Source organism: Thalia democratica, chromosome 1 (assembly GCF_965202585.1).
Source record: "Thalia democratica chromosome 1, ktThaDemo2.hap1.1, whole genome shotgun sequence".
NCBI classification, from domain to species: domain Eukaryota; kingdom Metazoa; phylum Chordata; class Thaliacea; order Salpida; family Salpidae; genus Thalia; species Thalia democratica.
The window spans coordinates 66,985,628-66,998,761 of record NC_139165.1 but is presented as its reverse complement, the minus strand read 5'-3'; the positions used below and the strand labels follow the sequence as shown (position 1 = coordinate 66,998,761).

The 13,134-nt window shown below is 23.9% G+C and overlaps 1 protein-coding gene across 1 annotated transcript; it reads right to left on the bottom strand.

The window, feature by feature from the left end:
* Positions 1-3,569: 3,569 nt before the first annotated feature.
* On the bottom strand, positions 3,570-12,838 carry LOC145837489 (BTB/POZ domain-containing protein 2-like). The gene is made up of 10 exons (XM_082945123.1): positions 12,755-12,838; positions 10,098-10,279; positions 8,634-8,806; positions 8,249-8,436; positions 7,685-7,781; positions 6,583-6,787; positions 6,254-6,333; positions 6,072-6,192; positions 5,765-5,911; positions 3,570-4,314 (listed from the first exon to the last, which is right to left on the bottom strand). Exons 1-10 carry the CDS (start codon positions 12,813-12,815, stop codon positions 4,153-4,155), a joined length of 1,416 nt encoding a protein of 471 aa, XP_082801249.1. The 5' UTR covers positions 12,816-12,838; the 3' UTR covers positions 3,570-4,152.
* Between the last annotated feature and the right edge of the window lie 296 nt (positions 12,839-13,134).

The following is a 13,134-nucleotide window of genomic DNA, read 5'->3' as shown; positions in this document are numbered from 1 at the left end:
ATAAATCTTATTTTTTTTTAAATTATCTTTTTAAAAACTCAAAGAAGAACTGATTATTATTAAGTTCCATAAACAAGATTGAAAAAAAAAAGTAAATTTTTATTTCACACTGCATTTATTGTGTTTGTCTTTGATTACCAAAAGTGACCTTTAAAGTGTTCAATTATTTTTGTTTGAACTTTAATCTAAATGATGTATTTAAAAAAAGTTAAATTATTTACAAATGAAAAATATTATGGTTGAAATTACTAGTTTAAATTAAGTTTATCTAATAAAAGCACTTTTTTTTATTCATGAATGTTATTGCAAATTTCATAGTTTAACTCATTTTGTACCCTAGTGTTTAGTTTACTTTTCTATTTATAATTAGAATTATAGTAAAATTAGCTTAAATACCAAGTATAAATAGTTCTAATGATTTGAATTATAAGGTTTATAAAATAATTAAAATCAAAAGTATTTTAAATTAAACTCAGGCAAAATTTTCAGTTATTAACTTTTTTTTCATATTAAAAAAATAAACTTGAAATATGTTTTTATAAAAAAAATTATTTTAGATATTTTATTTTCACTGTTTTATATATTGAAGTAAAAAAAAAGGCAACGTACATTTTTATTATAACCTTATAAACATAGATTCAGAATGATAATGAATTAGACATAGAATAATTAGACATAGTTGTTATAAATTCTATCATACAATCAGCTTATATCAAGATATTAAGATATCATTGCACTGGACAAGACGTTGAAAGGTATCCAAGCGGTGTACGACTTGATAACCGAAAGGTTCTTCGTTTTGTTTGAGTGCATTTTTTGTCGTTAAATAAAATATATTTCTTAACTTCAATTTTTTTATCAATCAAAAAACAAAACCAAAAGTTTTTTTTTATTGGATACAGAGAGAAATTTCTATGACACCAATCTCAAAATATCTTCTTGTATTGCAGAATATTGTTAAACAAAACTTATTACAAATTCAAACAGTTACTATTTTTCACTGCTATCCGTTTAAAGGTAAAACTCAGTAAATATTTGAATTTGTAGTAAATAATTTTCAATAAAATAATCTCAGATTAAATTGAATCCTTTTCTTAATATGTTTTAGTCATATATTTAAGAGTATTGAGCACAAAGGTATAATAAATCCTAAATTATATTTAAATTTAACGTCGTAAAGTATAACTATTCAATTCATTCTGATAATTAACAATAAACGATACATTTAAAAATGAATTTAAATACTACATATGTGGTTTAAATTTCGATAAATCTAGCTTTAAAATAATATATACAAATAATAACTGTTCTATGGTAAAAAAGTAAATCACTATAACATTATAAAAAGTAATAATATATGAAAAATATAAAAAAAAAAGTGAAAAAAGATAGTAATATAAACATGAGAAACAAACTAAGATAAGAACAACTTTTTTACATACCTGAGGAAATCAAACCTTTAAAATGAAGATTTTAAAAAATGCAATTTTAGCTTAAACGTAAAAGGCTTAAAAGCATGTTCTCTATTTAAGATATTTAAAGTAGTTAATATACATAAATAAATTGTATGAGTCTACGGAAATAAGGAAATATTAAACTCAATATCTATTATCAAACTAAAAAATTGAGTGATTCAAAATTTTAAGATAACATAAGACTTTTTTGCGATAGTAATTGTTTCATTTCGTTCTTGTGCACTTTGCTGTTTTACATTTAGCTCATTACGCTCAATAGAGTTTACTTGTGTCTTTTTAGGGAACGCTTTGTTATAAATTTAGTTAGGCTTGTTTTTTTGTACATTCATTAAAAAAATGACTACTGCTCATTTTAAATAATTGGGTCCCGGTCTATTTTTGGAGAGCATATACCAAAACTATTGTTCTCATTACGCTCAATAGAGTTTACTTGTGTCTTTTTAGGGAACGCTTTGTTATATATTTAGTTAGGCCTGTTTTTTTTTGTACATTCATTAAAAAAATGACTACTGCTCATTTTAAATAATTGGGTCCCGGTCTATTTTTGGAGAGCATATACCAAAACTATTGTTCTACCAGTTCGACAAAATTAGGATCCGACCGAATCTAGATTGTATACCCGGTAGATCACTAATTAAAATTAAGTGTTATTATTTTTGCAGCTCAAATTTTTTTAATTACTTCAATATACCTCAAACATAACTAGTAAAATATTAGATATGTTATTTCAGATACAGCTTGTGATAATTTTGTTACGGATTGAAACACTTCTGTAATAAAAAATTAATACCTTTAATTTGCTTATTTCATTTATTTAAATCATGAAGGATTTGTCGTACTGTATTATTAGTGGTAAACTAGTTATACATTTTCAAAACATAGTTTTTGCTGTTCTTCATTTTTCAATGTGTATCAGCTATGAAAATAATTTTACTCTTAAATGAAACAGAAGTTAACGATCTGTTAATTTATGTTAAAACTTACAAGTTTTCAACTTACTAGAAACCTTGCTTTTAATAAAAGTACTTTAGTTTATAAAACATATCGATGTTATCAGAAACAGTCGTATTCTAAGAAAATTCTTTGCTCGATGACTCTAGAAAAATCAAAGTAAAAATACCTTTTTGCTATAAATACTTATATCACTGTATCATTTTAGTATTCAGCTTTTTCTATTTGCCTTTTCTGACATAACACAAAAAATTAAGTTAAAATTAGAAACAATTTTTTGTGTTGCCTCAATAATCTGTCTATGTACTAAACGGATTTATAAATGTTCTAACAATCATAAAAACTATTTTTTCTTAGTTAAGTAACGTTTTTATGATAATTTTATGTTAGTAAAATAAAGAATACTGTGTAACAAATATAAACTTCAGTCGATATCTGAACCATTTTAATAAAACCATAAAAATAAATAACCATTTCCTCATTAACGACTAGAAAATGTCGCAATGTTTTTTTTGTTTTATAGTTTAAACAAAACTAATATAAAATAGATTAGGCTTCTTAATTTTTTATTAGTTTTATGACTTTTGCAAAACTACTTGAATATAAGTTTTAAAGAAGGTACTGCTTAATTTAAAAACTATTTGTATTTTTATCAAAAAGTATGTCTGAGTCGTCATATCAGTACAGCATTATATATACTAACTTAAACTATTTAAGAAGCTTGTATTTTTTTTTGTTATATAAAATAAACGAATTAATGCTTTATAACAAAATTTTTAAATCTTTAACTTTAAAGGATCCTTTTGTTAAGAATTTATGAAGATTAAATACTAAAAAGCAGATGTAAATTACAACCGACTAATTTAGAAAAATTAGAAGCAGCATAAAAAATTTAGTGGTCATGTAATAATTTAGCTATTTTGAAAAAAGTAAACGATTTTTTTGGGTACTTAAACTAATACTACTTTATGCTGTTTAATGAATAAAACAAATAAAGATAAATTACTAAAGCTAATTTATTAATTATAGGAAATTAACTTTAAATTAAAAAAAACAGTAGTTTGGTTGGCTAGTGTAACAAAAAAAAGAAAAGATTGCCAAAATAATTGCATGGAATAATAATAAACTAAAAAATAAACTACTACAATAAAAAATTATAAAGAAATAAAGAAACAAGTAAGTACACTTTAAAAGCCTTGTTTAAAATATAGAATATCTAAAAAAATCAATAACTACGCATTTTATCTTTTTTCAGACTTTAAGCTTGTTTATTGATAGAGTTTAACTGTTTAATGCACATTGTAGAAATTAATAACATTTAAAAAAGCGTAAGTATAGTTTTGTAAAACTTTGAGACTATACATACAAAAAAACCATATAAGAATTTTTACAGAAACACTTAAGCAACAATATTTCTGTCAGTTTTTAACAAATTATACAGAACAAAAGGTTGTATAGAAAAATTTAAGTAAAGCAAACAAAGTAAACACCTTAAAAATCAATGAATGTTACAAAAGTTAAGCTAACAACAAGTTATTTATATTTTAAGCTATATATTGTTTTACTGAACAAGTTTAGTGTAACTGAACCAAGAATAAATTCATTGAGCATAAAGATTAATTATAAGAAGGTCAGACGTGAAGTAAACTAAGTTTAAAAACGCGAATTAAACTAAATTAATACAACTGATCAATATAAATTTTCTACTCTATTTTTCTATGGTGCATCAAACAGAGAAAATAAGTTCAGGTATTTGCCCGTCTTCCACGGAGGTGCCATTGTTGTTTCCTTTCACGTGGTGAAACGAGAACTTGACAGTTTTGTCCTTACTCGTCAGAACTTTCATTTGTCGACTCTTGCCCCCCGTCCCATAGTAACTTTCCTGGCCCTTAAAATATGGATTATGTGTTGTTTAAACTTATCCTTATAAATGATGATTTCAGAGGGCGTGTTTTAAATTTTTAACCAACATGGATAGAAAAATGTTTGCTTTTTAATTTAAGCAATATAACATTGAAACATAATCTGCTTGAGTAGAATACAATTATAAGTTAGAATAAATCATGAAATAGATCCTAGTAGCATTTTTATTTTCAGTAATATAAAATTACAATATATTTTTTTTCCAGGGTTGCCACAGACCAAGCTGAGAAAAATTTCCTGACTTTTCCTAACTTTTTCCAAAAATTTTCCTGACTTTTCTAAATCAAACTCTTAATTTAAACTTACTCTAAAACACATAATCAAACTTTTAAAACTATATAAAACTTTCAATTTATTTTTATACATATTAAAAAAACATTTCTTTTTTTCTGAATTCAATCATCTAACTTCCATTACATCACTTAAACCATCTGTGTATGACTGATGTATTTGCAATTAACAGGTCTATCAACAAAGTACTTGTATTTTCTAACTTTATAAACACATCTTGTCTGAAAAAAGAAACAATATTTTAGCATTGGAAATTGGTAATTTTGTAAATTTATAGGAAAATTTTGCAACTTTAGCAGGACTTTAAAATATTTTTAATTAATTTTTCACCGTTTAAAGAGTCTGGAAAATAAGGAATTTTGTAAATTTGAACTGACAAAATCTAAAGTTTTTTTGAATTCTGTCAAATTTCCTGACTATTTTTCAAAAACCCTATTTTTTCCTAACTTTTGTCATTTTTTCCTGACCTTGTGGGAGCCCTGATCTACCTAACAAGTTTTTTGCAATGCTTGATTAAAACTACTTTTTAGAAAAACAAAATCTGCTTTGTATTATACTACAAAAAAAAAAATAAATAGTAATTTTAGTCAATGTATAAGTATTTTTTTTTTAATTTTCAAGATTTAGTTTTAATCAAAAATCATATTGTTGAAAATTTACAAAAATAAACTTTACTTTTTATATCTTAATTTTCGTCATAAAAAATATTAGCTTTTTGTACAATGCTACTTTTTAAATTTATAACACATCCATGTGAGGATGTACAAAAAAATAAAATTAAGAATTTGTATTTATTATCTTACATTTATTTGAATTTCTTTTTTAAATCAATTAAAAAAACAATAGTTTTCAGTACTTATAAAATGTTAAAGATGTACGTTTTATTTTCTTAAACTGAATATTTTGACATAAACGTATTTACAAACTTCACATAACCTAAAAATACATTTATCTGGCTTATTATTTATTTTTTCAATAGTTATTTTTTAATTCTATATGATTTCAAGTATTTAAATTTTAGCTATTTTATAATTCATTTTGCTAAGTACACAATTTTAAGTTTACAAACGATTTTTTTTTATAATAGCTGTTATGATTTACGGACAATAAAATTTTGTACTAACGTTAATTTTAGCTGACACTATGTAAGGAAACTCAGCTTTGATTTCAACTGGTCTTTTGAACATAATACGGATTGGTTTTTTAGAGCCATCACAAATGAATTCAACTGAGTTATTTCCAATCGATTGTCCATTGTCGAATAATTTGCACTGTAGGTATATGTCTTCTATTATATATGGTTTATTAAAAAGACTGTATATACATTTTTAATTTGAATAACTTGAAACAGCCATCAAGTCAATTATGTTTTTATTATAAAAGTTTAATGCATTATACTTAATCAAAGAACCTTAAACAAGAACAACATACGTCTATATCAACTTGGTAAGGAGTTGGCCCCATTGTTGCTCCATATACACCTAAACCCAACAAATTTATTTTAGTGTTCACTGAAAATCTTATGGAGTCTGAAGTACCGGAATAGCCCCATCTGTTTTTGAGAAAGAATTTTATTTACTGTACAGAAAAATTGAGTTATTAAGCAGCTATACCTTTCAGCTATTCCATTAAAACGGTTAAAAGTGTATTCTTTTCCTGAAGCAGAATTTCTGCTGATATTCGAATACGCAATCTTAAAAAAACAAAAATAATTTTCTTAAAGTCCAAAATTAATCACAGAAGAACAAAATTATGGACAAATTAATATAAAATAAATGAAATTTAAAGCGTTTGAGTCTTAAAACTTTTGAAATGAAATTACAGTTAACGTTCAGTTAATAAACTTTATTTTTAATAACAGAGCAAAACTAACTTTTATAAGTAATAATGAAACCAAACTACTTCTTTAATAAAAGAACACAAGTACTATTAGACAACTCACCGGGTTGTTAGGTTTCGAATGAAAATACAAAAATATTTTAACAATTTCGCTGTCCTTCAGAGTTCCTGATTGTGCGCAGTGTTTGGCGAAATCTTCTACGAGCATCAGTGGAAACCTGATCAAATCGAGCACAGATCCCAGAACTTTTCTTCTGTTCACTCCGCATTTCTCAATTCCTTGACGATCACACTCCGCGTTAGCCCAGCTTTATTTAATTTTTAATTTAAAATAAACAAATATAGTTAAATAAGTTGAAAACAATTTAAATGCTAATACTTGAAAATTTTAAAAACTTCAAAATTAAACTGGATTTTAAGACATTTCTGAAATTTACTAAAGATATGCTGTGTTTAATAAACCAAATGTTTACATTTTGTTAAAAACAGTGTTCAATAATCTACGTTAAATAACATTAATCCAAAAAAAGTACGCCATTTCTTGATTCATATGTATTAAAGTTAATGTGTTTTATTTCTACGATAATTTCTTAAAATTTAAAAGGTAAGATAGTTTTTGGTAAACTTTTACTATGCAGACATCTCAAGGTATAACTTTTCATAAAATCTACTAGACAAAAACTGTTTTTTAATTTGTTCTTATAATTCTTATAAGATAAATTATGTAAAATTAAACTTTAGAATAACACCTTATAAAGATATTGCAGTTAGGTGTAATATTTTTTAAGCTTGATATTAAGATATAAATTGGTATAGGAAACAATAAAATAAGTTGAAATAATTTAAGACAGCTGTAAAAAGTTAATAAAAACTAATATTTTGTTAACGAATTTAAAAATATACTACAATAATTTGCTACGATACTAAATTTTTAATATTGAAATAAGTTTTAGCGATAAAAAATTTAAATTCTTAATAAACATTCACGTAAAATGTTTACTTATTATTTACAGACTTAATGATATAAAATAGATTCAAGCAAAAGTTTTAACGTAAACCTTAACACTTGAAAATTTTCAATGTTTAAAACAAGTTAAAGTGGTTATACAAAAGAGACTATACCTTTAAAAAACGTATTATACATATATAATAATACATTAATTATTTTATCATTATAAAAAATTAAAACAAAAACAAATAGCGACCTTTCTACTGCAATGAACAGCTGATACTCTTTCATTCCACCTAAAGTGTCTCTTTGCAAAACTCGTTTCAAAGTTTCTATATCGATGTCCAAAAACGCTGAATTAATTAAAGTATAGTTATATTGTTAGATCAACTACTACATTAACACACAAATAGAAAGTAATAAATAAGAGCTACTACTGTGGTAGACTATTTTCTAAATACAAGAAAAAAAACAAATTTTTAAAGTTTAGAAACATAGGTAAGAATTTTCAAAACATATAACACAGTAATGTAACAGTTTTTATAAACTGAGACGTAGATCTTTTTTTGGCTAAACTATGTGTTTAATTTTCAAAACGAGTTAAATATCAAATTTATCTTTGTGATTTTAAATAAAAAAAGATATTATATAAAAATACTTATCATTATTTTTTTTTGAAATTCCTAAACAATTTTCAAAAACAACAAATGAATTTCATTTTAATAATTAAAATGAAATCAAATATCAAAATAAACGAAATTTATTTTATGTTTTGCACTCAATAGTAACAGTTTTAAAAAAATATTAAACTCGATTTTACTTTCAGCTTTGAAAGCTTCCTTGGTATTTTGATCGATGCAATTAAGACAAAGAGAAGCCAGTTGAGGTTCATCAAATATTCTTGCCTGTCCTAATAATAAAAACGCGTTTTCAGGTTCTAAGTTGTTTTTCAAAAACTCAACACATTTCATTTCTAATGCTGGTATAACATACTTTTTTGCTGCATATCTGAAAAAAAACAATACTTACTTTTTTACTGAACAACTTTCGATAAATACAGCCTAAAAGTAAACTCTTTAAGTTATTTTTGTAAGAGAAACGTACACAGCTTAATACTAAATAAACTATATTTTTACATTTTTTAGATTAAACTTATGCAACTGTTAAAAAAGTCAGAATTAAAACTTTTAGAAAATAATACTTACAAAGTTGTCATAACATTATCTGCATTTATAGTGGCTTTGTCGGTATAAATAAATTGAAGCATTGTATTAAATGAAGAAGGTTCAATGTCAGGAATTTTTATTTGTTTATCAGAGGTTGCCAACAAGCTGTTGAACATGGAATCAAAAACTGCACTTCCAACGCTAAGTATTAGCTGAAAAATAACACAGTACATTTTAAAAATTTAAATAAAGTGACACTATTCATCACTAATATCTATTTAAGCACAGACACACTTATGTATTTAAAAACAAAAACAAAAAATGTATTATAACTCGGCTAATTTTTTAACCATCTAATTATTCTAAAATTTTACACTGATTTTACATGAAAAAAAAATACTTAATAATAATTTTAGTAAGTTTTATAATTAAAAAAAAAATATTAGCTAAACTTTTTTTCTTTAATGACAAAACAAAGTTTCATCCAATGTATATGTCACTGCTTGAATTATTGGAAGGCGTATCATCATTATCAATTTAACTTAACAAGGATTGTCCTGGGCATGACGTTAAACTGTTCTGGTGTATGACTCAATAACGAAAAGGTTTTTTGTACACCAGGAACTTTGACCAAATCTTTTGAGCAAATTTTTTGTCGTTCAATAAACAATATAATGTGGATCAAAAATAGGTAAATTGCTCAATATACTCTTATTTAGTCATATTATTGCCTAGTTTATCTCTGCCTTTTTTATACAGGTAGAAATGTTGTGTACAAATTCAACCCTCGGTCAATGAAAGTATTAAATATGCAACACACACCATCAGTATAGCAATATTTATATTATTAGTTTTCAATGCAAAAAAAGCTTATAAAGCCCGCTTTTAATGACGTGGCAAAATATTAAGAAAAACAATTAAATTTACGAAAATTTCCTGAACAATTTAAAATGTGCAGAGAAATAAATGGATAGCAGATATAAAATTTGTCTAGAAACATATGACAACTTTCAGTTGTTAAACTTCTGTTTATTTAAACTTGTAGACAGAAAATCTGTAAACAACAATATGTTTATAAGTTTAAATAGTTTAAATAAATAACTTATTATTTTGTTTTGGTAATGTTTTTTATTTATTCAGATTTATAGCCTTTTTATCTGTTGTCAATAATTTTTTGATGCTTCAATTCAAGTTTTTCAACTCAAGTTTAAATCTTTAGACAATAAATTTATTTTTGGTTCAAATAAATTTGATAGTTATAAAATTTTACATTTGTCTTTCTATGGCTTAATAGTTCATTCATTGCACACTTATTAGTTTTTATCTTTGTTAACTGGTGAGAGCTAAATGATAATGAAATTGTAAACTTTCCAAACTTTTTAAAATTGCTGGATTGTATTTAATAAATAAAAAAAGGACAAAGACAAAACTATTTTAAAATAAACATACTTCAATTATTATGTGAGAAAACAGTCTATAAATATAAAAATTAAAATCGAAAACCTTATGGGCCGAAATTTTTTTAGCCAATGGTCCTTTTCCGACCAAAAAATCCACGTCAGTTTGAATTGAGTTGGTAAGAATAAAATCCAATCTGTCTTTCACACTGTCTTTGGTTGCCTGCCAATTGTGCATTTCCTGATTATCTTTTGCATTTTTTGGCAAATCATTTGTATTGGTTAGTTCTACAAATTAAAAATAAATGTTTTCTTTCTTGTTAACATAAAAAATAAACTAATGTGAATCAAAAAATAACTATAAAATATAATAAATAATACTAGAAAAATTATGACAAAAAAACTTACTACAATGTTGTAAGGAAAAAACACACAAACAACTTGAATTTATTTTAAGTTGAATTTTAGTAGTATGTAAGTTTAAATATACAATTTTCAAAATTTATATATATCATAACATTAGTAAACTTTTTATAAAATACTGAAATGTACTTTAATTTGTTAAAAAAAAAAAGAATATATAAAACATTTATTCAGTGCAATTAAAGTAATTTTAATGTTTAAGGTAAACAGTAACTGTGCTTCCTCACTTATCCGGCCATAATGGGCAAGCTTTTTTTATAATTTTGGCCAGATAACTACAAACATTGTATTTTTTTTCTAATAAAGTACCTATTTTATATTAAACAATGTATACAAAAAACAAACACCAAATTTTTAGTTATTTTACCCTTATTTTCTTTTTTTTTAAAGATACAAGCAACATATTAAAACAGTCAAAGAACAAAAGAAACAATACTTTATGAAGTTTAAAACTAATTTAACAATAAGAAACTCAAAAAAGCTTGCAAATGAACAAAAAAAAATTTTAACTTACAGAGCATAAAAACTATGAATTATAACATTAATTTGAGAAAATTTTAGAACTGAGATGTAACTATGACTGCTTGCTTAGTTATAAAAGCTGAATTAATCGTGTTTTTATAGTAAAACGTTGATTTCAACTTCAAACTTTGAAATTTAACTACCAAAAGAGTGTTTCACTCGTTTAAACAATTTAAGCATAATCTTCAGCTATTAACAATATCTTATCTAATATAAACTATTAAATATAATGTTATAAATATTATTCTCCTTACTTAAAAGTTACAAAATTTTATTGTAATCTTGTAACTTAAAAGTACATGAAAAGATTGATATTTTAAACTTATTTTAAATAAATCTACTTCTTGATCAAAATTGGCCTGATAAGTGAGGAACCCAAAAGTTGATGACCAGAGAAGCACTGTACTATATAAAAAAGCTCCGTAAGTGGACTTATCAGTTACTTTTGAAGTTCTAAACTTATTTAACATTTCTAAATATTATTTATTATTAAATAAAACTAGTATTATATCAAAATAGTTGTATTTATTAGAACTTAGTAATCTAACAAAGAAAAATAAAAGTTATTCTAACTTATTTTGTATTTAATTTTAACCTTAGTTTTTCCTCACACTAAAAGGTAGTTTCTTTGCTCTTAAACTAACATACTCAATAACAAAAACTAAAAGTTTTAAAAGTTCAATGAACACTTAAATAAAACTTGCAGAACTATGCTATTATTAATAATAAAAAATAATAATAAATCATTTTTTTTTATTAGCAAGGATTAGCATACAGCTAAAGTATGCATTATAAAAAAGTTTAACATAATATGAAATTTCAGTTAATTCTTGAGATACAGGCATATTTGTAGAAAGTTTCCAGTACAAACTAATGATAACAAATTCTTTACTGACAACTATTTTAGAAATTTAAATAACTTCTAATATTCTACCTATATTTTTTATTTTTTGAGCAAAATAATTTAAAGTTTTTATGCAATTTATTTTTTATTAAAAAGTAAATATTTTACATCAGAAAAATTAAAAATAAAGTTGCATATTACATGGATAATTATATTTTTTAATGAATTAAAAAAAAAATTGTAGGGTGAATCGATAAAACATAAGTAATAATCCAGGTGTAATAAGTTGAAGGGGATTGGTTTTAAAACGAAGTAAAACATGTATATGTTTTTGACTTACACTTTCCATAAGGGGCCTAAGAAATTCACTAACTTTAAATCCTTATAACTCTTGAGTTCTTTTGATTTGTTTTTGAGTTAATAAAGGTTTTTGATAGGTATGATTAAACTTTATAAAAATAGATAATCTTTAAAAAAAAGATTTCTTTGGCCTTAGTTAAACTGATTAGAAGCATTTCTTAATTTAAATACTTTTATATTTTTCATAATGTTCAAAAAAAAATTATATTGTTCAAACCATTAAGGATCTAAATTTAAAGTAAACTTTTTAATACTTTAATGATAACCATCAAGTAGATTTAACTTAATTAATTTATCTCAAAAACAGCTAAAGTGATCACAAACAAATAATATCACTACTTATGAATATCTAAATAATGTAAAAAACTTGGATCTAGTTAAAAATATGTTATAGAATTATTAAGCATTAATCATTTCCTTTGCACTGTATAGTATGCACTGTAGGTGTATTATGACATATAAAGCTTTATTAAATAATAATAATCTAACTATATAAAAATTTGTTGAAACTTCTGTACAAAAATAAATACAACAACCTTATTATTTTTAAAAGTTAATGCATTTAAAAATATTATCGATTAGAATGCTATATGCTAAAATAAAAAAAATCTAACCACAGACTATTTCATTGTTGTAATTTGTTTTACTTGAATCAAAACTACCGCTGGGTTCCATAATAATTACATTTAAGCAAATATATCACTGTAATAAAGATAATATAGAAATAAATACAAGTCCCAATTTAATTTTATTCAAAAAAATACACAACTACTACATTTAAAAAAGATTAGTTTTTACTTTATGTTATAACGTATGTGTTTTAGGTTAAAAAAAAGTCCCATTACTTCTTGAAAAAATTACATAAAATATTTAATTGATAAAGAATTATCATCACTAAAGAAACTTAATTTAAATTAATGAAATAACTTAAATGTTTCAAACACTAATAAATGTAAAAACTAAAATATGAGGCTATTCATGATTTAAATGAAGA

What these genes read in the sequence shown, in the direction of transcription:
- LOC145837489 (XM_082945123.1), bottom strand. Translation starts at nt 12,815, where the DNA reads ATGGAACCCAGCGGTAGTTTTGATTCAAGTAAAACAAATTACAACAAT. An exon ending in GGAAGCTTTCAAAGCTGAAA is followed by an intron (nt 7,782 to 8,248) that starts GTAAAATCGAGT and finishes TAATTAATTCAG; the next exon opens with CGTTTTTGGACATCGATATA. An exon ending in CTTACCAAGTTGATATAGAC is followed by an intron (nt 5,912 to 6,071) that starts GTATGTTGTTCT and finishes ATATACCTACAG; the next exon opens with TGCAAATTATTCGACAATGG.